Source organism: Bactrocera oleae, chromosome 5 (assembly GCF_042242935.1).
Source record: "Bactrocera oleae isolate idBacOlea1 chromosome 5, idBacOlea1, whole genome shotgun sequence".
NCBI lineage: Eukaryota > Metazoa > Arthropoda > Insecta > Diptera > Tephritidae > Bactrocera > Bactrocera oleae.
In genome coordinates, this window is record NC_091539.1 from 49,330,819 (window position 1) to 49,356,073 (window position 25,255).

General features: G+C 37.8%; 5 protein-coding genes across 7 annotated transcripts; 4 read left to right on the forward strand and 1 right to left on the reverse strand.

Moving 5' to 3' along the window:
* The first annotated feature begins 4,330 nt into the window (after window positions 1–4,330).
* Window positions 4,331–6,356, forward strand: a6. The gene is made up of 2 exons (XM_014236105.3): window positions 4,331–4,672; window positions 4,757–6,356. The coding sequence occupies exons 1-2, from the start codon at window positions 4,657–4,659 to the stop codon at window positions 6,136–6,138; spliced, it is 1,398 nt and encodes a 465-aa protein (XP_014091580.3). The 5' UTR covers window positions 4,331–4,656; the 3' UTR covers window positions 6,139–6,356.
* A 266-nt stretch (window positions 6,357–6,622) lies between these two features.
* On the reverse strand, window positions 6,623–8,948 carry Ddx56 (putative ATP-dependent RNA helicase DDX56). The gene is made up of 5 exons (XM_014236104.3): window positions 8,758–8,948; window positions 8,198–8,701; window positions 7,901–8,139; window positions 7,302–7,697; window positions 6,623–7,218 (listed from the first exon to the last, which is right to left on the reverse strand). The coding sequence occupies exons 1-5, from the start codon at window positions 8,818–8,820 to the stop codon at window positions 6,801–6,803; spliced, it is 1,620 nt and encodes a 539-aa protein (XP_014091579.2). The 5' UTR covers window positions 8,821–8,948; the 3' UTR covers window positions 6,623–6,800.
* Window positions 8,949–9,255: 307 nt separating this feature from the next.
* Mpv17 (Mitochondrial inner membrane protein MPV17) lies at window positions 9,256–10,408 on the forward strand. The gene has a single exon (XM_014236102.3). The coding sequence runs from the start codon at window positions 9,386–9,388 to the stop codon at window positions 9,902–9,904; it is 519 nt and encodes a 172-aa protein (XP_014091577.3). The 5' UTR covers window positions 9,256–9,385; the 3' UTR covers window positions 9,905–10,408.
* Window positions 10,409–10,649: 241 nt separating this feature from the next.
* LOC138857593 (uncharacterized) lies at window positions 10,650–15,366 on the forward strand. Of its 2 annotated transcripts, none has more exons than XM_070110628.1 (2): window positions 10,650–12,509; window positions 12,589–15,366. In XM_070110628.1, exon 1 carries the CDS (start codon window positions 11,109–11,111, stop codon window positions 12,219–12,221), a length of 1,113 nt encoding a protein of 370 aa, XP_069966729.1. In that variant the 5' UTR covers window positions 10,650–11,108; the 3' UTR covers window positions 12,222–12,509; window positions 12,589–15,366. The 2 variants fall into 2 exon arrangements, with proteins under 2 accessions (XP_069966729.1, XP_069966728.1); XM_070110627.1 differs by having other exon boundaries at window positions 10,667–12,509.
* A 151-nt stretch (window positions 15,367–15,517) lies between these two features.
* On the forward strand, window positions 15,518–17,811 carry mst (misato mitochondrial distribution and morphology regulator). 2 transcript variants are annotated; one of them, XM_014236097.3, is made up of 4 exons: window positions 15,518–15,746; window positions 15,810–15,893; window positions 15,951–16,569; window positions 16,640–17,811. In XM_014236097.3, the coding sequence occupies exons 1-4, from the start codon at window positions 15,666–15,668 to the stop codon at window positions 17,548–17,550; spliced, it is 1,695 nt and encodes a 564-aa protein (XP_014091572.2). In that variant the 5' UTR covers window positions 15,518–15,665; the 3' UTR covers window positions 17,551–17,811. The 2 variants fall into 2 exon arrangements, with proteins under 2 accessions (XP_014091572.2, XP_036221709.2); XM_036365816.2 differs by lacking the exon at window positions 15,518–15,746 and having other exon boundaries at window positions 15,941–16,569.
* Window positions 17,812–25,255: the final 7,444 nt, after the last annotated feature.

Sequence of the window (25,255 nt, forward strand, 5' to 3'; positions counted from 1 at the left end):
GTTGTCATCTCTAATTTCTAAAAAACAAGGATCTGTTGATCAGCATCATAATTAGGGTCAGGTCAAACAGCGTCATGGGGGGTTTCATCCAATGAATGGAGGATGAATATTTCTCCTATATAATTTTTTTAATCTAGAAACACACGTAACAAATAAAGTTATGTTTTAGTAGCATTTTATTTAAATGTGATCATGACACCACTAGCCAATGATCGCCGGACACTTGACTATATATTTGAAAAGTCTACTTAACTCGTTTAATGGTTTTCAGTTAAATGACTAACAATGCTGTTGTTTATTCATATATATTAGGTCAAGTAAAAAGCTCGTTCGGCTTTTATCTAAGAGATGGCGTTATTGTCCATTGTACTAGTGTTACGTGTCGCATCATGTCATACTATACGGCGCTGAAAACGCCGCGCTAAAAGTTTTTCATTGACAGTTTTTCGATTGATTTACTCAGTTCGTTGTGAGCGCTCGTCAAAGATGGACACCAACAAAGAGAAAATTCGCTATATTTTACAATTTTTCTTCGATCAAATTTGAAATTTATTAAAGAAATAAAAATTATATTATCTACTGCGCAAAAGAATTTTTCAACTCTGATAGCGTTTCAGTCATAACTGACAATTTTCAGCTATGACGGATTTATGGTCAGCAATGACTCAGAAAAAGACATGAGAGTGAGCATTATAGATATATAGTGAATCAATTCCGTATACCCATGTGCTAAAGAGAGATGCAAACTCACACGCATACGTTTGTTTACGTTTGTTAAGAATATGATAAAAACTTTGTTCTGCGCAGATGACCGTCACTGTTCTTGTAGGATACATAACAAATGTAAACAAATAGATGTGTGAACTGTCAATGAAAACTCATCGAAAACACACAATATCGGTCAGAACGACTTTGGTTCCACAATCCACAAATTATGTTTTCAAGAGGTTTTCAATTCGGTGCGAACATAGTAATAGTGGTTATATTTCTATGACATTATTATCGTCTATACAAAAATGTTGTCATCTCTAATTTCTAAAAAACAAGGATCTGTTGATCAGCATCATAGTTAGGGTCAGGTCAAACAGCGTCATGAGGGGTCTCATCCAATGAATGGAGGATGAATATTTCTCCTATAATATTTTTTTAATCTAGAAATACACGTAACAAATAAAGTTATGTTTTAGTAGCATTTTATTTAAATGTGATCATGACACCACTAGCCTGTCACTGTACTAGTGTTCCGTGTCGCACCATGTCATACTATACGGCACTGAAAACGTGTTTATTCGCGCTAAAAGTTTGTCTTTGACAGTTTTTCGATTGATTTACTCAGTTCGTTGTGAGCGCTCGTCAAAGATGGACACCAACAAAGAGAAAATTCGCTATATTTTACAATTTTTCTTCGATCAAAGCGAAAAAGCAGCCAAAGCGTCTGAAAACATTAGTTTAGTTTATGGGCCCGATACTGTAAACGAACGTGTAGCACAAAAGTGATTTGCTAGGTTCCGTTCCGGTAATTTCGATGTCAAAGATGCACCACGCGTCGGGAGGCCTGTCGTCGAAAATTGCGATAAAATCATGGAAATAGTGGAAACAGACCGTCACGTGAGAACTTATTTAATTGCTGAGGAACTAAAGATAAGCCAGAAAACCGTTTGGAACCATTTGCATAACCTTGGATTCAAAAGGGAGCTCGATGTTTGGGTGTCACACGAACTAACGCAAAAAACATGATGGACCGAATTTCCATCTGCAAATCGTTGCAGAATCGCAACAAAATCGACCTGTTTCTGAAGCTGATTGTGACTGGCGATGAAAAATGGGTCACTTATGACAACATCGAGCGCAAACCCAGATGGTGGCCAAAGACCTGATTGACGGCCAGGAAGGTTTTGCTGTGTGTCTGGTGGGATGGGCAAGGAATCATCTACTGCGAGTTGCTCCCCTATGGCCAAACGCTCAATTCGGCCCTCTACTGCCAACAACTGGACCGCTTGAAGGCAGCACTCATCCAGAAGAGGCCATCTTTGATCAACAGAGGCCGAATTGGGTTCCATCAGGAAAACGCCAGGCCACACACGTCTTTGGTGACTCGCCAGAAGCTCCTGGAGCTCGGATGGGAGGTTCTAATGCACCCACCTTCTAGTCCGGACCTGGCACCAAGTGAGTACCATCTTTTCCTGTCCATGGCGAACGCGCTTAATGGTAAGAAGTTGGCCTCAAGGGAGGCCTGTGAAAATTGGCTCTCCGAGTTTTTTGGCAATTGGGACGCAGTCTTCTACGAGAGGGGTATAATGAGGTTGGCATCTCGTTGGCAACAAGTTTACGAACAAAACGGCGCATATTTGACTTAAATCGGACAAATGTACACAAAGTTATCATCTTTTGAAAAATCAATAAAAAACCGAACGAACTTTTTACTTTACCTAATATATATAATACCCTTCACAAGTACAAAATGTTCTGTAAAAGAAGTTTGATCGGTTAATGGTTTCTAGTCAAACCCCTGAACGTACAGGCAATAATCCATCCCGAAATTCGTGAAGATATATCATCAAATGAAAAAGCTTACCAATTTTCATACAATCACTTGGTTCCGATCGTTTAGTTTGTATGTTAACTATATGCAATAGTGATCCAATCGGAACAATTTCTTGGGAGCTTACATCGTTGCCTTAGGCAATAATCCATGCCGAATTTCGTGAAGATAGATTTTTAAATCAAAAAGGTTTAAAAATTGTTGTTAAATTTAAACCTACCTTGACAATTAATTAGACAGCAGCGGAAATTGACAATACATAACCGATTGGTAAAAGCATTTTCATAAACATGGGAGCAGCACCCATTATTATCACACTTTTAAAAAATATACAACTGGCTTGATTTTATTATAGAAAACAATTATATCAAAAACGTTATTATTTCACCTAAGTATTTATGACATACACACTCACTTACACTTACATACTTTATTTTCATGCATTTTTATAATTAAGAAATTTGATTACTACCATAAGCACCAAAAGTTACTGCGTATAGAGTGCAAACGCTATTCACTAATATAAACACTTTACACAAAATTTTCACTTTGCGACACTGTAAAACACTGCTTGACATTATTTCATTAATTTATGAAGAAATAAACTTATTTACACTTTATTTTCGATAATTATTTGAAATTTTAATGCAATTATTGAGATGTGCACATTGCGCGAAAGTTGCTGCCTGTCAAATTAACGAACAAAAAAAGGAAAGGAAGAATAACAATGCGTTTATACTAAAGGCCGTTAATACAATGGCAACAATTAAAACAACTAATTCTGCTTTCAATTACGAACTTTTATTGTTAAAAACAAAGAAACAAATGATGATGAAAATGTTAGGTATTTTGTGTTTACATAAAAATCGGTTTACATTTATAGTATATATTTTACGTACCAGTATATTTGTAAATAACATTAAGTGAGTTTTTCTAAATATATAAAACCGGATACGGAAGAAAGCGCACAATTTTACTCAAACAGCCGGCGTTGAAACTAGATCGATCGAAATTTAAGGTGACTGATATGATTTGTGTTTTTACCATTGGCAACGCTAGTTTGAATAACCAATAAACGTGTTCACACCAAGTCGTTTTTTCCCTAGTTGGCGTACTAATTTTATCTGCAATCACAATAGCACACATGCTATTGAATTGAGATGTTAAACGTCAATATATACATTATAATTCTTAAAATTATTATTCTGGAGCATCTTGGAAAAAAGTAGGTTTGCGGTGTCCTGCATAACTCAGTGTTGGATCATCTGAAATCAAAAAATCAAAATTATATCGTTAGATAATCGCTTTAGCCACTATAACGTTTGGGGTTTTTTGAAATTTAACATTTTTCACTTTTTGGGAACACTTTGAAGGAAAAACTGAATTTTTTGCGTATAAATCGGTTAATTTGTTATTGGAATATGCATAGAAATTGTATTAAAAGTTGCAACCCGAATTTTGAAGTTATAAGGGGCATCAACTTTGAAAACGGGAGTGAAAACGTGAACTTTGAAGTTTTGAACACCAAAAAAAACCTACTTTCATAACATTCTTGAGATATTATACATTTATTTACAATTCGAAGAAAAAAATGTAACTCTACAGGGAGTAGGGTAAATAATTTACCTAACATGATTTCAATAAAATTATATTGGCTTCTTAATTACTTTAAAAAAATTTCGTATACTTATCAATAAGTCTGGTAACACTAAAGAACACAGTGTTGCTCGATGAAATCAAGTGGTTGTTGTCATTTCCACAAATATAAGCAGAAAGCAACCCTAATGCGTTTCATTTAGCTAAGAAAAAAAGAACAAAATAAACACAAATACTGCAATTGTTTACAATATTTTATATTTTCAATACTATTACTATTTATTAAACAGTATAATATTTATAAATAAAGCGCATAATTGGTTGTCAAATAAAAATATATTTGTTTATGTGAAAATGCATTGTCGACAGAAAGAAATATGTGAATTGGGTTGAAATGCAAAATTATGCAAGTTGCAAAAAAGGACTGTACCTTCGAGTAATAATAACTATTGCAAGTTATTATAACAACATTCCTTACAAGATAAATTATTTATTGTAAATTTAGTAAAAAAGTCAAAATGGATGCCACAAATGGTTTGTTTACTTTTTAAAATAACCTCGCCGACGACTAAATTGAACGGAATATTAATGTGTATATGTATATATTTTTTTTTTTAGCAATTTTATTAAAGCAAAACAAAATAGAAGCAGTTACGCCTAATAGCAACAATAAACCACAAAATGCATCTCAAAAACATTCCGGTCCCTTTTACATCTCACCATCACTTTTCGACAACAAACGTCTGCGACAGAAACGTCTCCGTTGGGCCAAAGCTTTGTTGGCGGCGGCAGGCTTCAAGCAGCATCACCTATTGCAACGAAAAAAGACTGAGCGCCGCAAACATGTTTTATGTGATTTACGTGCAGACGTAACTATTGACCTATTATCGGATGAAGATGAAAAGCCGATAGAAAATAATAATAGGGACGTGACGGCAACTGAAGCAAAACCAATTGTTATATCAAAATGTTCATCAATGACAATTTCCGATGGCCCACCACCACTCGTTCCAATTTCGAACGTACATTCAGCACCCAAACAACTATTTACGCAAGTCTACGCTTTCCCCAACCACGCTATAGAAGTATCAAAAGTGCCGAATATAACGCTTATTCCTGTGCAGAATTTACAAAACCCGCCTGCGCCACCACCAGTTGCTTCAGTAGCGCCTATGCCACGACGTGTTAAACGTAAACGTAAATCGCAACAGCCGAAACGCCATAAACAACCCGTTATTGTCAATAATGAGAGCATAATTCTAAGTGATGAAAGTGATATCGATATATCCCTGGTAGAGCCTCTCGCTGAATCCTCTACAAATAATGTGTTTACGTCAGCATTAACGGTTGCAACTGAAACAGTGCCGCAAACTACAACTATATCACCCACATCCACAAACAATTTACAACTTGTACAACCGCCTTCACCTACTAAATCGAATCCGTCATACCCCACACTTTTAACACCGTACAGTGCACAAGTTGATGAAGAAGTTACCGTATCGATTGTGCCACGCTCATCAACAGCCGGAGCCACTTGTCTCAAGCCCAATGACACTGAATTATTTCCTATGCTACCCGATGAGACTACAGTGCATACGGTTATTGCTAATCGTACTTATGAGTTATCATTAACAAAACTGCGTGAAGGGCTAGCCTCCTGTGGTATATCGGAGTTTGCAAATGGCCAGCAAAAGCTAGCGCCAGTACGACGTAAAGGACAACTAGTGGATACGCCACCAATGGTCTCTCCCAATCCGCCGCCCATATCTTTAAAATTATCCAGCGATTTAAGCATTTCATTGATCTCAGATGATGACGACGATAACCATGAACAACAACATCAGCAACGTTTGGCGGCAGAAAGTCTGTTACAAAAACAACCGCAGTTAATGGTACAACACTTGCAATTGCCTGCGGGTGGCATGTTGCAAGCCGGTGCAAATGTGTCGTTAGTTGGCACATCAAGGCTGCCGCCACGGCGCCGAAAACTCGTTTGAATAAAGGGTTGTTTGGGCGGTCAAAGTACAAAGCAAATAAGCTTTAAGTGCGTAATACGCCTTTTGAAAGTAATTGCAATGAAAAAGAAGAAAAGAAAACATTATTTATTACTACTCGACAACCTAAAACCCTGAAACCAAAGGGAATACAGATTTCAGGTGTAAATAATACTTGGCTTCGAAAGTAGTTCGTATACTTAAATTATCTCAAAAATCAATTTTTAGCTTCATAAAAACGCAGAATTTTAATTACAATCTTTTTAGCTCGTCCATAACTCGATTTAAGTTTCTTCTACTGTGTAGGCACTTAGTTGAAGCCGCTAAAGCATTATTAGCTTAAATTAGTCTGCTTTATTTATGGAGTTTAATGCAAAAACCAGGCTAATTTCGCGTTACGAAATTTTATAAAAAAAAAGCAACATACGTAGAATTAACGTACAAAGTATTTAGAAATGTTTTCGTTAAGTGATAACAAATGCTTACATAAATTCATATTTACTTGCTTATATTTAAGATAAACAACTGTATATATACATTTTCTGAATAAAACCTACATACTATATACAAGTATATAATTGAAAAGATCAAGCAACAATTAGTTTTTTATTTAATGCATTTCATTATATATTATAGCTAAAACTTAAAAAAATATTAAAATATTATCATTTTCTTCTACCGGCACTGCGCTTGCGTCCATAATCGATTTCGCTGCATAATAATGGATTATCCTTTTGGCTCTCGTAAGCCGCTTTCGCCGTGGAGTGATAACCGCGAGACTGCTTGGGAGCGCGTGTTAATGCTGTTGTTGCCATACGCTTAAGTGCCTTAGGCACGATATACTCTGGCACATGTGAAAGATGTGGTTGCACTTTCACCGTCTTCAGCGGCTTATCATGGCGGAGTACTTGCAGATCTCTCGTGTTTTCATTGAAGAAGCCTTTCAGTTTCTCACTATTGAAAATTTCTATTCTGATTTCACGCAAACGTGCCTCGTGCACAGCAATGCGTGTGATTGCGCGCCAAGCATCTTGTGCGCGATATCTAAATGGCTCGACTTCTTCCAATTTGAATTGATAATTTCTAGAAACAATAACAAAAACGAAACGGACGTTAACAAAAATAAATTTCGACACACATTAAATATTTATATCAACTATTCTTACTTGATGACTTGCTCTTCGCTCATGTAGCCGCTACGCAAACGCTCTTCTACAGCATCATTCACCTCTTTATCCTTCAAGCTAACTAATGATAAGACAGTGCCTTTATTTGTGCCACGCGCCGTACGTCCTGCTCGATGTATGTACGAGTTGATATCGATTGGGAAATCAAAGTTGATTACATTCGAAACGCATTGAAAGTCTATACCACGCGAGGCACCCGATTCGCGATCGCTTTTGTTGCGGCCAGGATTCTCCAACATGCGCTCGTCAGATGCAATTATAAGATCGTATATACCCTGGTTGAACTGATTAATGGTATGTATACGAATTTTTGTTGGCAGTTCCGAATTGAGTACGCAGGATTTTATTTTAAACTGTTCCAGAAATAGTTTGAGTCTACAGCAGAAATAATTAGATTATATTCGATTTTTCAAAAGCGACAAAGCAAAAGACATAAGCTAAGACTCGTATCAGAGAGAAGATTAGACAAATAAGTCATATATACGCCAAATTCTCGAGAGAAGCTGCGCATTCATTTGTAATACTAAAAATTCATCATGCTTAAGTAAAAAAAACAAAACCCTAAACAAATAACTTACTTATAGCAACGGTCCACAGAGTTTACGAAAATTACGTTTTTGCCACGTATCAAACGTAGTTTCAATAATGCATACAATATCGCTGGCTTGTCGTTTTCTTCCGCTGATATGCGTTGATGTGTAAGTTGACTTTCTGGTACTAGATCAGGTTCTTCTAATTTCAGTACAACTGGATTGTGTAGCACAATATTTTTCATATTCATCACATCATCTGATAAAGTAGCGGATACAAGTACTGCCTAAAATATGTAATTTTTTAAGAAAAACATACTTATATATTACACTTTCTTTAATTACTTGATAAATTGGCGGCAGATATTCAACAAGCTTTTTAAAATCCTTCTCAAAGCCGAAAGAAAATACCAAATCTGCTTCATCCACCACAAGCATTTCAATTTTTCTCAAATCCAAAGCACTTGACTGTACGTGTGCCAGTACTTTAGCTGGTGTTGATATGACCACATCAGGACGCTCTGAGAGCACATGTCGTTGTGCGACAACATCACTGGAGGAAAGATCTACAATACGAACTACTTTGCCACATTTATCGGCCATTTGTTCCATTGCAGTACGTGTTTGCTGGCATAACTCTTTACTGGGTGACAGCACTAGTGCGCTGGTATATTGTTCTGATGCATTTAATTTTGAATTTAGTAGCTTTTGTAAAAGCGGTAAAGCAAATGCGGCAGTTTTTCCAGAACCAGTACGGGCACGCACTACCACATCTTTTCCTTCCAACAATAAAGGTATGGCTGCTTCTTGAATAAGCGTTGGCTGAAGCCAACCCATTTTCGAAATAGCCTACAATAAGGATATAAATTGTCTTTATAGCGATTAAAATCTTTTGGATTACGTACCTTCAGTAGGCGTTCATCCAACTCCATTTCATGAAACTGGAGAACTTTTTTTCCAATCTCCATTGTGTGGCTAATTTATTTTAATTAATTTTAAAAAATAAATAAACAAACTACTTATATTTTTTAATAACTATTTAAATCTGTAAATGTAAGAAATCGCACACACGTTGTTGCCTAAAACATATGAACGAGATTTACAATGTTGCCCATCTTTTTAATCGTATAAGTGCTAAAAAGTTTTGATATTAGATAATTAGGTTGGATTTACTCTTGGCAGTTAACAATTTTTTCGAAGCGCAACTTTTTTAACAAAAATTGTCAAATCACCAATCTTCTGAATATATAAATCTTATTAAATTTACGAGTTGTTGCACTAATAAAATTTTATTTTCTATTCCTTTGCAACAACAACCTATGTAAATATAGCATTATTTTAGCTGTGCTTCCAAATCAAACATTTGCCCAAAAAGTGTTTCCAATTAACCCCTCCATTTATAAACATAATCACATGTGTTTTTATTTACCTTTTTATATCAATAAAAATTTTACCGGTAGAAATTTTTTTATTTACTTCATACACAACATAACTTTTAAAATTTAAAATTATTAGCATATAAGATTTTTCGCTATGCCGACGTCTATACGCGCACTGATTTCCGAAGGTCTCCGAGTGGGAGTAATTATGGCCTCCGGAGATGCAATTTGCCAAACATTTGTGGAAAAACGTGAGCTGAAAAACTTGGATGTAAATCGAATGTTGAAATTCGGTGCTGTGGGTGTTGTCTATGTCGGTCCAATGTTAAAAGTATGGTACGGAACATTAGATAAAATAGTGCCAAAAGGGGCTCCACCACTCAAACGAGCGTTAAAGAAAATGGCATTGGATCAAGCATGTTTTGCTCCATCATTCATTGCTAGTTTAATAGGCATCTTTGGTCTTATCAACGGTGAAAGCATACCAACAATTCAAGACCGTTTCAAGAATGACTACTTTACGATTTTGTCACGAAATTACATGCTTTGGCCTGCTGCGCAAGTAATTAACTTTTCCGTAGTTCCACTTCATTATCAAGTATTATATGCACAATTTATATCCCTCATATGGAATATCTATCTCTCTTTGAAGTTGAATGATGAAAAGAAATAACTTGCAAAGAAACTATACAAATTTGCAATTGCTTGAATACTCCAAAATTATATACATAAGTTTCTTCGATTCGCCAAGCGTTGGAGACATGGATTATCCATGGTTGGAGTGTCAAAATATCAATTAACAATAAATATTTCAAGAGATCAAAAATGTGGGAAAATTTTCGATATATTTACGTTCTTGTATGGGATACAGGCTCTATTAATACATACGTATATATGTATATGTAAATTTTAAATTATTATGTTCAAAACCTAAGGATATTTGGAATCTTAAACGGCTATTATACTTGGTTAGTAAAAAAGTATTTTTTATGTATATAAATTTTTGAATTTGTATATATACATTTCTTTATATACAACTGTTTTGAATACTTTAAAAGTATGATAGTTCCTTAAAAGCCATATGAATAATCTATAGTGGAATAACCAAACTCAAAATTGTTATACATATGTATATAAGCTAAATAAAATAATGAAAATATTAAAAACGGTTCAAAAATGGCTATATCTCATTGTTTAGCGGTTATATATTAATTCCTTAACGTCACTGCTTTTAAGAAATTGAAAAATAACGCATTTAGCGTAAAGTTGATTCTATATTGTACAGTTAGTGATTACATAGAAACCGGAGCGAAAAATTACGAATAAAAACCAAAATAGAAATACAAATGTCATAAATAATTCTAAAAAACTATAAAATCTGGTTTTTATGCCTTATTTTGCAAAATAACCAAGAATCAGTACGCTATGATAATAATTGAAAAACGCTTAAATTAATACCTTTTATATAATAAGCCACTAGAAGACGCGAAAAGTTAACTAACTGGTTACCGATAGGTTATCCGTAATTAATGCTTTTTTTTCGGCTGTATTCTAACGGAGCCTTCCCAACACCGGGCCGCATTGGGAAGTAACGGTGGCCTTACCGCGTCAAGGGGCTCTGGCGCGGCGGACTCTTTGTTCCCCTTACAGAAAGCTGTACGAACAAGATGAACAACAAAAATAAAAACCAAACAACAACAAAATCAAACGGATCTCGGCAACAACAACAGCTAATGACCATGGAAAACGGCAACGACAAGGGCAGCGGTGCAGGTAAGGGCGAATTAGGGGCTAAACGAAAGTTCAGCTTCCTGGACGCCCTTTCGCCAGAGGAGTGAGCGCTGTTCGAGGAGCATGCCAGGGACGACGACGATGACATGCCCTCGTGCAGCGGCGTTCAGCAGGCGATTTCGACTGCGGCCGTTGCGGAAAAAGCAAAAGAGAACCCCACGGAGACTCTCTCGAGCAGGAGCAACTGCTCGGATGCAGAGGAGTCGCAACGGGCGACCTCCGGTGGGGCTCTTAAACGGAAAAGGAAGAGGGGAGGCAGACTACCCCCCCTGCCACCAACGGGATGTCCGGGAGGACAGGACGATCCCAGGAGAAAAGGTATGAGCGGTGCCAGCCTGAAGTGGTACCTGAGGCACCTCCAGGAGGGAAGAACTCCGGAGGTAGCAGAAGACCTTGCGCGGAACAGGGTGAGAGGTGACAGCACTTCCCCGGCTTCCGGAAAACAAAAGGATGGAAATACCGCGGCCACTAGGAAACGCAATGGCAACAATCGAGGCCACTGCCCAGTAAACGCAACTCAGCCCGCAGGCCGAGGTTGCGAAAGGGCAGCTCCCTCGACCACCCAAGCGGCGAAGCGAAAAAGTGGACAGCTGACGCCACAGGAACCGCCCAACACCAAGCGGCAGAGGGGAAACGTGGCTCATGCGACTGGTGGCAACCGCTCCGCCCCAAATCCCCCCCGGGTAGCGGAGGGACAGCGCAGGTATGCGGATGCCCTCAAAGGCATTCGTATGGCGGTGCTGCCGCTGAACTACCCGGCGGAGACGCTGGGGTCGGAGGAGCTCACCGTGCTCCAAGATTTGCTCATGAAGGAGGTATTCAGGGGGTCTGGATACAAAGCCTCCTTCCATGGGGTTTATTTCAAGGGAGGCATATTGCAGGTTGACTGCAAGGATGAAAGGTCGGCTTGTTGGCTGCGGGAAATCGCTCCCAAGCTGGCAGGCTGGAATGGACCCATCCTCTGCGCGAAAAAGGGGGACGAAATTCCGCCCATGCATAGCATGACGGTATTCCTCCCCAGATGCGCAGGCAAGCCTTACGAATTTGCTCTCGGGCTCATCCGCAACCAGAACGATGGCCTCAATACATCGGCCTGGCGGGTGACCAGCAGCACTGAGGAGGATTCAGGGTGGAGGCTCAACCTCTCCATAGATGACGAATCGTACAAATTCGTCAGGAAGGTTCCGTCTGAACTATAGGTTCAGCTCGGTGGTCCTGAGGCCATTTAGGCCTAAACCGACCACCGTGGGCGATGCAGGGGAAAAAATGCAGGTGGATGACGGTGAGAATGAGGACCAGTTCCTCATGGAGCCAATCCTGTAGTGGGTCCGCGAATAGAAGTTGCCCAGGTAAACCTGCACCACGCGGCGTCAGCCTCGGCGGTTATCGCGAGCAGGTTTACGATCGATGGTCTGGGCATACTACTGATCCAGGAGCCATGGGTCAGAAAAGGAGAGGTCAGGGGCCTCAAAATGAAGTCAAACAAGGTAATTTGGGACCTCTCAAGTGAGAGACCCAGAACCTACATAGTACTTAGGAACGATATTGATTTTTTCTGTATTTCAGAGTTCCTAACACAGGACCTGGTTGCTGTACAAGCCACGAACGACGAAGGAGCGAACTTCGTCGTGGCAGCGGCCTATTTTCCGGGGGAGACTCCGATAGCACCCCAGAGGCAATCGGCAACCTGGTAGAGCACTGCAGGCGGAATAAACTGCCCCTCATCATGGGCTGCGATGCGAATGCCCACCACATCGAATGGGGCAGCACGGACTGCAACACACGGGGTGAGTCTCTTATCGAGTTTATATTTAGTAATAATTTAAGTATAGCAAACGTGGGGTGCGAACCCACCTTTGTAACTAGTGCCAGAAGGGAGGTGCTTGACATCACTCTCAGTAGCGAGTCTGAGATGGGGCTGATCTCACAATGGAGGGTATCATCGGAACCCTCCATGTCGGATCACCGTATCATAAGATTCGTGCTGGGGATGGGTGTCGGGCAACTCCCTCCCAAGCGTATCCCTAGGAACACGGACTGGGCCGCTTTCAGGGACTCGCTTAAAACAAATGTTAGCAGTAGGGAGCAGCTGGATAGAAGCGCAACGGCTTCTGGATTGGAGAGCAGACTGTCTGCCCTAAACCAATCCATCACAGAAGCCTATCATAGCAGCTGCCCCCTAAAGACAGTCGCCAAGAGCAGTAACTGCTCCTGGTGGTCAAGTAAACTCTCAGTACTGAGAAAAAGCTATTCAATAAGGCTAAGCGCACCTGAAACTGGGAGGAATACAGATGCAGCCTAACTACCTACAATAAGGAGATAAGGAGACCAGATTCGACCAGTAGGAGAAACTAAAATTCGTCTGGGAACAACAAGAGGTTGCCCACAGGGCGGAGTGCTATCCCCCCTACTTTGGAGCCTAGTTGTAGACGACCTCCTTGAGCGGCTGACTAGCAATGGAATCCGCTGTCAGGGATATGCGGATGACATTGTTATCTTAGCTAGGGGAAAATTTGAAGACACACTCTGCGATATCGTTCAGAGGGGATTGGGACTGGCAAAGGGGTGGTGTAGGGGGGTTGACTTAAACATCAACCCCGCTAAAACTACAATCATTCCCTTCACCAGACGGAGGTCACTGCCGGGCCTCAGGAATATATCCCTGGACGGCAGAGTGGTTGAGATGTCCAGCACGGTCAAGTATCTAGGACTCACGCTGGATTCCACACTGCGATGGAATCAGCACGTGGACCAGACCCTAACCAAAGCTACAAAAGCACTCATGGTGTGCAACCGACTTGCTGGAAAATCCTGGGGGTGCTCCCCAAGGACTATCAGGTGGATGTACACCATGATTGTGAGACCGATTATCACGTATGGAGCGGTATCGTGGGGTTCGAAAGCATCGCAGACTTCGGTAGGACTTAAACTGTCGAAGCTGCAAAGACTTGCCTGCATCTGCGCGTCGGGAGCAATGCGAACGTGTCCGACCGCAGCACTGGAGGTCATGCTAGAACTTTCACCGCTACACCTGGTAATCAAACAGACAGCCAAACGAACTCTGCTCCAAATGACAGCAGAGGGAGCTGGCAAAGGGAAGGTAATCTCATCCCAGCAGATGAAAGAGCTAAGTGAGGAAATACCACTAGCCCTTCTCCCAAGGTATAACATTACCAAAGTAGTAAACTTCAGCAGGAAGTTCCAAGTAACCCTTGGCAGCAAATCTGAGTGGAAGGACTCTGCGCTAGACCTGCTGCTAAAGGGTTGCACCATCAAGTGGTACACCGACGGGTCGAAAACGGAGGAGGGGATTGGTGCAGGGGTCGCTGGGCCAAGCACCAAACTCTCCATTCCCATGGGAAGTTTCCCTAGTATATTCCAAGCCGAGGTCTATGCTATAAGTCAGTGTGTAGGAATAAATCTCCAGCGCAACTATCGCAATAAAAGTATCGCTATACTCAGCGATCGTCAGTCGGCACTAAGAGCGATCAATGCCTATGAGGTCAGATCTCTCCTAGTGATGGAGTGTATAGAACGGCTGAACAGCCTATCTGAGCACAACCAAGTGCAACTTATTTGGGTGCCTGGCCATAGGGGTATAGCTGGGAACGAACTAGCCGACGAGTTAGCTCGCTCTGCAGCCTCTACAAGAATGGTAGGGCCGGAACCATACTTAGCGGTTGGTCCACATACCATCAAAGAGCTCCTCCGCAGGGAGGAAAGAGCAGACAGGGAGATACACTGGCAACAACTCCAGGGCATGCACCATGCCAGACTGCTAATGGGGGGTTACGACCTCAAGCGGTTCAATGCCATAATTAATCTCCCAAGAAACAAATTCCGGCTACTGGTAGCGTTCTACACCGGCCACTGCAGGCTCAAGAAGCATCTCTTTAACATGGGCATAGCCTCTTCTGCAAACTGCCGGTTCTGCGACATAGAGCCGGAAACCCCCGAACATCTGCTGATGAACTGCACAGCAGTCTGCAGACGCAGAATCAAGGCCCTGGGATCCATGTTTCCACACAGGGATTGTATCGCCTCACTAGCACCCAGCAGAATTTTGGAATTTATCAATATGCTGGGCCTAGATGACACGATATGACTTAGGGGAGGGTACAATAGACCGTAGGTCGCGGTGCATACCTCAAAATTAATCAATCAATCTTACTCGCTCTCTCTCATTGCTTTTGCGCAAACGCTACATATATCTTACTGCTCTAATATGCCAACTATTTTGGAAAGCTATTTGTTACTCTTTGGATAATAGCGTCCTTGTCATTGTCTATTTATTTGCGCAAATTATAGCCAAATGAAGTAAGGTAAGATATAAGAAAGCAATTCTTTAATCAAACCCAAAGCAAATACTATATTAAAACCGTTACTTCATAATATAGTATTATATAATTCAATATATATTCCTATATAAGCTGCTTAAATATTTATCACACAACTGTACGCGAAGAAGCCCATTTCTACGAGTCTCTTTGTGATTTGGCAGCACTTGAACTGTCAGCTGACTAATACAAAAATAAAATCCCGCGTTTCAATGAGTCGCATTTTTTACTAATTGTGCATATGTGAAGATTTTAGTCGGTAAATTTGTTAATAACAGTTAAAAATTAGTTAAAACGTAATATAACATGTCCTCTACACGTGAGATTGTTACATTACAATTTGGCAACTATGCAAACTATATTGGAGCACATTGGTGGAATATACAGGTGTGACAACCGATGCAATTAACAGTTTTAGTTGTAAAAATAACGGTTTCTATATATTTTTAGGAATCAAGCTTTAGCTATAATCCGGAAGATGCGCCTTCAGAAATTTCTCACGACGTATTGTACAGGGAAGGTGTTAATTTAAATGTAAGTTCAGAGTACATAAATATATTTTTTATGACATATAATTCTAGTTACTTACAGAGACAGGTAACATATACACCTCGTCTATTGCTTGTTGATTTAGATGGGTCCCTAAAGCATCTTCCGCGTGAAGGTGAGCTATATGGAAATAGTATAAAACGTACAACAGAAGGCGTAGAATCAATTGATGATGTAAAGAAAATTAAAGCGGAGCTGGAAAACATGTCCACAGATGTGGAAGTGGTAGAGCAACCACATGCTAGTAAGCATGATTTCCAAAAGGATCTCGAAGATCCCGTAATCGATATACAAGAGAAAAACTATGATTTGGCTGATAATGTTGATACGTGGACGGATTATCTTTATGCTCGCTATCATCCACGAACTGTAAATATCGTTAATGATTATAAACATAGTACAGAGAAGCAAACCTTCGATACCTATGCCTGTGGTGTACAACTTTGGAAAACTGAGCAATTCGAAGATGAGTTTTGTGATAAAATACGACAATATGTGGAAGAGTGCGACTTTCTGCAAGGCTTTCAAACATTGTTTGATTGCTTTAATGGTTACTCAGGCTTAGCCACCGCATGCATGGAATACCTCAATGATGAATATGGAAAAGCAAATTTTGCTTTACCCGTCTATTCACCACGTAATACGCCGTTTGAAAATGCAGGTACATGCAATAAAAAAATAATTTAAAATCTCAATTATTCTACTTTTCTTTCCACATTTTCTATTGCCAGATGAACCCATGTCAGACTCTATTCGTGTCGTTAACAGCGCATTGGCGTTCCACAAGTTAAGTGAACAAGCTTCACTGTTTGTACCGCTCAGCACAAGCGATCGTGTATGGCGACAATTGGGCACAGCGCGTCAACTGCGTTCACTTACCTATCAGCCAGATAATTTGTATCAAACTTCTGCTGTACTCGCTGCCTACTTGGATACAATTTCATTGCGTTATCGGCTGCGCAATGCGCCCAGCGCTTACTCGCTAGCTGGTTTCTGCGGTGATTTAAATAATTACGGACGCAAATTGGCTGCTGCCGCTTTTACACTGCCATTCCCCATGCAACAAAAACAGGATCTCATTGATTGTTTGGATCAATTTGAAGGTCCGATTTTCACATCACTCACACCCAACTGCAGCATAGGCACCGATTATGTAATACAAACGTTGTGCGTACGCGGTATAACACGCGAACGTCTAAAACAGCCTTTGGAGAAGGCTAAAGAACAAATGCGCATGGCTGCTTACAAATGTGATAGCGTCTCTGAAATGTTTCAACTTTACTTGCAATGTGCGAATCATGCGAGTATGTCACATGTGGCATCGGTATCAATGGCTATGCCAACGCGTATACCATTTCCAAATGAAATGTTTGGCGAAGAAATGACAAAATTGGGTTTTCTCTCGCCAACCACAAAAAGGCAACCAGAAGAGAAAGTTGTATCTGTGCCGACGCTAGCCGCGGTACAGTCATCAAGCGAGTTGGGTGATACGCTAGAAACGCTGCATCGCGAGGCTAAACGTGTGAAAATAGCCAAACTGCATCGTTATAAAGCAGCTGGCTTAGAGGAAGATGATTATGTCGACGCGCTCGAACAGCTATTGCTGTTCAAAGACAATTACGAAGATAACTTCGAGTTGTAGACAAAAGTGAAAACGCGAAATATACTCGTAAAATAGTAATTAGTATGGTTAAGAATATGTGAACGCGAAAATATAATATAATGCCTTACAAAAATTGTGACTAAGCTATAATAGAGTTACACTCATAGCACAGTCAAAGTAAGCTAAGTAGTTTAGCATAGTAGTTAGTTAAAAATTAAAGTAGTTAGTTACATAGTCTACGTCACTAAATTGTTGTAATAAAGAAATAAATGTCTGTTTATAAAAAATTATAACTCAAAATGCTGTATGATATTAAATAATCGTATACTGTGACATCAGTAGTCATAAGTGTATAATATTCTTCTCAAATTTATAAATTTTCGCGTAACTGAAAGGTGTCTGCAAATGCAGCTGCCTTATTACAAGTTACTGCCACATTTATTACAAATCGATCCTTTTATAAACTGCTCTTTAAGCTCCGCTCTTCACATTGCATTTCTCCAAATGGTACTTAAAGCGCATGCAAGCAATTTTTGATAACCCGCAAAGGCTGCTGATGCGCGTTAATGGCAGCTAGTGTCTATATTACATTTATATCGTTCATTGGCGGTAGCGCCCATCGCATGATGGCCCATTACAAGCTATCAAATAGTCGAGTACAATATGGATACTTAATATACAGCTGCATAGCACGTCTTTATTTCCGTACCTTCATAAATTGCAATTGTATTGCATTTAGAATTTGGAAAGTATATACTGGAGTAGCCTTGGTGTTTGAGTTCTTCCGTGAAGCGTGCGTTGTTCCTTAGTTCATACTATTTCAATTTTTGTAATTTTCTTGTTTTATTTTGCGTTTTAATCTTACTCCAGTTCGTCTGCTTGGCATTGTAAATAAATGATGAGCAATGAACATGCAATTGCCAGGCGCCCGCATCGTCTAAATGAATGGTTGGTCGGTTTGGCTGAATGATAACGACGTTGAAAATTTGCAGTTTGGCATTCACCAAACTAATGGCAGGATATGGGGCACTTTGTTTTTGGTGCATAGTAATCTGCTTCTTATTTTCTCTATTTAAACGATTTTTTTAACTGTCTCTTAAATTACACAATTCTTAAATTATTTGCTAAATCGGCAAGAATTATCAAAATGATGCGATAAATACGGTTTTAATTCCTAATCAGTTTCAAATACATGAATGCGACTGTCCTAGGAAGATGCCGCGTTTGTTCGGATTCATTCGATTTTTTATAGCATGCTATATCGAATTTTTTTCGAGTTATATCCATAATAGATAATAAACATAGCTTAATTTTGAAGTCTTGTCATTGTGATCATCATATTGACGTATACGTTTAGGATCATAAGGGTTCACATTTTTTTTAGCATGTTGGCATTTCCAGCTCTCGAAAACTTTTCCTGCTTGGCTTACATCCTTTTTCTTGAGTAGCTCTCTTCATGGCTACGACATTTTTCTAAAGCCGGAATTGAATCTTCGAAAGATCTTATTTCACCTAGTAATTTGTGATAATTCAACTGATGTAATGGTTAATCTGCCAAAATTGCTACCAGTAGCTCTTTCCGCAATCTCTACACATTCAGGATCAGTTGACGTTTCTATTAATAACTTCGTCTACATAATTTAATTCCTTATCGTTTTGACTCGATTGTGAACCGCTGAGAATAAATTCTTTGCCGTATTATCCATAGTATACGCTACTAGAGATTTCTGTTAAAGTTTCTATGAGTTTCTTAAGGCCCAATTCACAAATCTAACCGAAACTCTTTAATCATTCTTCTCTTTTTTTAAGCAAAGTCCTTATGAGTTGCACGTTGTGTATGTGTTAGTTTCCGCTCTAATTCTTTCAATGTATTGAAGTTTCGATAGCTGTGACTTGTTTGGTATAGTAGGGGTCATCAATTCTAATATAATTGGTTTAAAGTTCGAACAAAAGCCAATTTCAACAGTTTTACTATCTGAAAAACGATCCAACAGACTCGGCGTTTGACTCGGACATTGGAAATTTTAACTTATTTCGTTTTGCCGTTAAAATACATATTTAAATAAATAGTGGCACAGCTGATTCGAATATTGTGTTTTCTTATATTCGAAAATACCAAATTCCAATTAGATTATGCAAGACAGATTGAATTTTTGACAGTTTATATAGTTTATAGTTTAAGGTTGTCCACACCTAATGTGAAATTAACAAAAAAAAAAAACTTTTATATCGATAGATAATATACCTTTGTCAACAATAAACTAAAATTTTAAATCGGTATCTCAAGGTGTTTTTGAGTAACGGATTTCTAAAGTGTTGCCTCCACAAATTTTTTAAATTTGCTTGAGTGATTACTCGGAGGCTAATGATCCGAACACTTCCAAATTCCGAAACTGACATTATTGTGTACTCTTGAAATATGTATACATATACACATAGTTGTACTTGTATATATATTGTAGATATCTTCCAATACCTAGTTAATGGTCTTAGTTCAAACACGTAGCACTTTTTTTCCGGGGGACTGTCCCTTAAGGCTATCAGACTAGTTGTGCCTCTTAAACTGAATCATCAGTTCTAACACCACTCATTTAACTTCAAAATCACATCAAAAAATTATTTAATAAAAAAAAATCGCTAACGCTTTAAAAGTTTTAAATTCAATTCAATAAAAAAATATGCCGACAATCCCAAAACAAACGAAGCATTACTCAAACACCAGCGGCTGCAATAATCGCAAGGAAAACAAACGATTACAATTGATTTTTACAATGAGCCCTTTTTTCGCAGTTGTTTTTTGTTTTTATTTCAAATTGTGTTCCTTAATACCGCCCCCACCGCACCTTCGGCACACGGTCATCATCTGATTTGCCTGCTACGCTTTGTATTCAAAGCACTTCCGGCGGCAATCAATGTCTTCGCATGTTTACAATACGAAATTCGTATTTAAGACTCGGCTTTGTGAGTGCCTACCATAGATCAGGCAATTGAAGGTGAACTGGCGGTAAAATAAGCTAAACAACAACATAAAGAGGTGCGTCAAACTTAAATGCGAAATAAAAAGCAAAGAAAATCAAAACAATCGATAAACAAAACATCATAGGGAAAGCTTGTTTTTCAATGCCGCGTATACTTTTGCGACTTGTAACCCCTTCTTTTTGTTGTTGTTTTTTATTTTAAAGTTGTTAACTTTACGAATTGGTTGGTGCCTCGTGGAGGTAATAATCGAACGGAAAAGTGCTTTGGCAAGGGGTTAATAATGATTTTGTTTATGTACTTTTTATTGTATGTTTTCTTTTGTTGTTTTTTTTTCTCCTTCCGTAGGCAATCATTGTATGCTTTTATTGAATATTTTCTCCCAATCTCTTTTTCGCCAACATCAAAGACCTGGTTTTGGGTCGAATTTTGATATTTTTTGTTTTATACGTATTTATTTCTAAATTTGATTTAAATTTCAGATTACGGCGAAATTTAATTTTTGTCACATTTATGTTTATATTGGTGTAGTAAAAATAAATCCATTAGTTTTGCATGAAATTAAACGGTTTTTTGCAATGTTTGGGTCCTGGACAAACGTAATCGTTATTTGGACTCGGCGATTTCAATTATTTGATCGATTTTTTTCGATAATTGGTCTTCCAGATCGTGATGCTAGTGTCCAACTTTGACACGCGCTCAAATAAAACTGAATCAACCAAACACAAAACTGCCAGAAAAATTTTTAGTACGAAATGTCATCTTTCTAACGCCATCTAGCCGAGCCCGATCGGACTGATACAACGCGAGATACAGATAAATAACGCCATCTATTGGAAAAATTCTTGGATCTTTTTTTACTACATCTAATATTAGTATTTGAAATTTCTTCAATTTGCATATAAAAAAAACTTCTATCGTTAGAGCATAAATAATACTGTATTTGGCAACCATGTTTCGCTCACAGGTATATTTAGTATTACACTAGTCTTAAAAGTCTCCATTATAAACTCTGATGAGGGCTATAGAAAATAAATATTTGACCAATTCCCGTCACAATTTCCGGTGTTTATATTTTGATTTGTTTATACATGTATGCATATTTTTTTCTCCAGTAATTTTTTTAGAAAGTTTGAAAGAGACCTTGGAATAAAATTTTAATGAAAATTTAATTCCGATTGATTCACCCCTTTTCAATAAACAAAATCCATGTGATAACGCATTCCAGGTACGGTTGAATGAAAACTCTCCATTGTTTGATTGAATTTTGTCTTTGAGATCAGTGAGGCGTTCTAGTGGCAGAAAATATCGTATCTAAAGATGCGGAATCGTTCTTGGCTGGATCAAAAGTTTTTTCCTCTCCGGTTACGTAGAGCAGACTATGGCGGTATCGGGAGATTATTCAATTCAGAAGGTTCGGTGACATAAAGTACATACTTTTTATTTCTTATATAGGATCCGCTTTAAATTATTTTATACCCAGAACTGGGTATTTTAAATATGCAACCAAGTTTGTAACACCCGGAAGAAAACGTTGGAGACCGTGTAAAAAATATGCCGTTAACACTAGAACTACGAACCGGTCAAAATTACCGGTTGCATCATTTATTTATACCATTCCCTTTTTATTCCTATTTAATATTTTACGATAATGTCATGATTTTTATAAAATTTGTGTATTGAATAATATTATAGATTATTTTGTTTCTACGCTTCTAATTTTCAGAGAGAGAGAGAGGCCTATTTGAAATAGGTATATAGTAAATCTTCGTAGTTCTAGTGTTAAATGCAAATACAGGAACTAACCAAGGCAATTATAAATATATTTTCGTATATAAATTCGTATATAGATGTATATAAGTATATAGCCATGTCCGCCTGTACATACTCGTAGTACTCCCTCAGTTTTTGAGATGTCGATTGCGCGCAAAGAAAAATTGCTTCAAGATACAATCAAAGTACTTGGCTGGGAGCTGCTACCCCACCCACCAGACTTGGCACCTTCCGATTACTATTTGTTTTCATCGATTCTTACGTAACAGTCGAAAATTGGGTGTCTGATTGGTTTGCTTCAAAAGACGAACATTTCTATTGGCATGGTATTTGCCAGAAAGGTTGTCAAAAAGCAATGATCAATACTTAGAATAATTTTTTTTTTACTTTCCCATTCAAAATTAGTATTTCATTTTCACAAAAATGCACTCATTTCATACCGGTACATAACTATCATAGAAACTGGCCCATCAAAATCAAGATAAATAACTTTTTATTCCTTTTTATGCTATAAGGAATGCACCTGTGCGGGGTTATATAGTTTCAGTGTTCAAAACCTATTCGAAGTTAACATTTTATCTCTTTGTTTTTTATTTTTATACAGGATCGGTTTTGAAACATTTTTCTTTGTGAAGCAGGAACTTTTAGGTTAGTTTGAGATTATTTAAGTTTTTCTCATGTTAATATGTGGATTTTGTTACTATTACAATTAATATTGTTCAAAAAGTTTCATTTATCATTGTCAATGTGAATGCGTCCAATTTTGATCATTATGTAAACTAGTGTCAGCATGCTTAATTAGAATCAGCCTGATATTGTATACCTTTTTAAGTTAATAGGATAAACTGAAATCAGAATAAGCTATGAAACGAGTACATTCATTTTACATTATTTAAATTCAATTCTCCTATAATTTTGCTAATAAAGATGTGAGATATTGACTAGACCTAATTTTCGTGAAATACGAGTATATGCGGGCTAATTTGCCGAATAAAGTTAAATGAAACGTTGAAAATTCTAATATTTGGTAATATTTTGTGTGCATTAGAAAGACTTATGTACTGATTTCGTTCATATTTAGAAGAGAGTTGCCACATATCAATATAAATTTTACATGTTTTGTTTCAATAAATTGAGGGAAACTGAAAAATATTAATTCTCATACTAGAAATAGTTAGAATAATAAAAAATTTTGCAATACCATATCAACCTATCCCAGAATATCAATAAACAGCTCTACCAGGTTTCATTGAAGTTGGGTGAAAAATTATTAATAATTTAGGTACTTCTAAACTATAATATTTCTTTTGCAAAACTACCTGGTGATTTGGTGGTGGCGCGTGATTGCCCCAAATACTTGTATGTTTAATATAAGACGTCAGAAATCAAGAATTCAACGCCAAGAATACATTAGCGTTCTAATTAGAAAAGCACAAATTGCACTCAAGTTCCAAGAATTAAAATTCGCAACTCCCCTCCGCCAAATACAAATAAAGTAATTCGTAAATTTTTGTATTAAATAAACAAATATGCGTCGAATTCTCCAAATACGAAATGCAAATCTCTGCGACAATTTGCCATGCACACGCTGCCCTCAATTGCATTTTTGCTCTTTTCTTTCACACCCATTATGTACCCTACATTTTCTTATTTTATTAACATCTTTTCTTTGTTTTACTTATAAACCCAAAATTAAGCAAATAATTTACGCTCTTAAAACGGCAACACGCTGCTTTTGCTCATTACAATATTGTCGCGGTGTTAATTTCGTGTCTTTGTCGCATACGAAATGACTCGGTATTGTCGGGCGCCTAAAATTATGCAAATCATGTACACAACTGCGTGTTTTTTGTGTAGCTGCTACACGCCAGAGACCCATTGAAAATTTTAACTGACAAAAAGTGTGATATTCTCCTCTATTTCTCTTTCTCTCTCTCCGGTTAGTTGCGTTTTCTTAGTTATTTTGCCATTCACGTTTGTAAATTTAATTAGCTGCTCATTATGCATTAAATAGAGTTGATTACATTACAAATTTGCGACAGTATTCTCCAGCAGTAAAACCAAATTTTTTGCTGCACTTTTAATCCTTCGCGGCAGCTGATGCAAGTGCTTTTTTGTTGTAAAACATCAAAGTGTTTTTATGATATAAAATTAAATACTTTTTGCTTGCTACAGGGTTAAAGGACTTTTCGAATGCCAATCAAATTGACCTTAATGTTAAATGCTTTGTATCGGGTTGCTGGAGCTTTGCTTTCATAAATGTTATTACCTTTTGTTGTGTATTAATTTATTAATTATTATTTTTTTAAATGCACTAATAAGTTATTTGATTATTATTTTTTATTATAAAAATCAGCTAATATTAAATAAATATATAAATATTTTAGTTCCCACCATTATTGTATACGTAATATATCGCAAATATATGGTATGTAGTAGCTGATAGGCAGTCGTATATCAAAATTTACATTATGAATGGCTATCGTATACCAATTGTGAGTAACTGTGTCACCAGTCGCCATTTTTCGTTTATAACCTAATACTAACATCTCTTATAGTAAACAGAAATGTCAAAAATAGGCAACTGCTCAAGCTCTGTTGTTGTTTTTTAAAGCCTTTATGATTTTTCAAATAATATTTAATTTCATACTTTTTTATTGTGAAATATTTTTTAAGAATTTACATAGTCTACTGATGTATTCTGATTAAACTAATATTTATTGTTGTAATTGTGCCAAAACATTCCATTAAAGATATTTATCTATTGGAAAATATTTCTTTGTCGATTCATCCTTCTTCATATTATTAGTTTAAATTGTTTTAGTACCTTAAACGAAGCGGAATCCTTGTACTTGTGCATTGACCATAGACCATTGCTGTAAGTTTCTAGTTAACTAAATTTCACTTTCCTAGCCTTCACGTGTATCTCTCTTTTGGCTTCCAGTAGAGCACCTCTTTTAATAGTCCTTATTTGTTGTTTTACTGTAACTAGATT

Excerpts from the sequence above, each read along its gene's own strand:
- mst (XM_014236097.3), top strand. The coding sequence starts at position 15,666 with ATGTCCTCTACACGTGAGATTGTTACATTACAATTTGGCAACTATGCA. Across the intron at positions 15,747-15,809 it reads CACATTGGTGGAATATACAG|GAATCAAGCTTTAGCTATAA; the intron begins GTGTGACAACCG and ends ATATATTTTTAG. Across the intron at positions 16,570-16,639 it reads TACGCCGTTTGAAAATGCAG|ATGAACCCATGTCAGACTCT; the intron begins GTACATGCAATA and ends TTCTATTGCCAG.
- LOC138857593 (XM_070110627.1), top strand. The coding sequence starts at position 13,706 with ATGTCCAGCACGGTCAAGTATCTAGGACTCACGCTGGATTCCACACTG.
- Mpv17 (XM_014236102.3), top strand. The coding sequence starts at position 9,386 with ATGCCGACGTCTATACGCGCACTGATTTCCGAAGGTCTCCGAGTGGGA.
- Ddx56 (XM_014236104.3), bottom strand. The coding sequence starts at position 8,820 with ATGGAGATTGGAAAAAAAGTTCTCCAGTTTCATGAAATGGAGTTGGAT. Across the intron at positions 7,698-7,900 it reads TCTGTGGACCGTTGCTATAA|ACTCAAACTATTTCTGGAAC; the intron begins GTAAGTTATTTG and ends TTTCTGCTGTAG. Across the intron at positions 7,219-7,301 it reads AGCGAAGAGCAAGTCATCAA|AAATTATCAATTCAAATTGG; the intron begins GTAAGAATAGTT and ends TATTGTTTCTAG.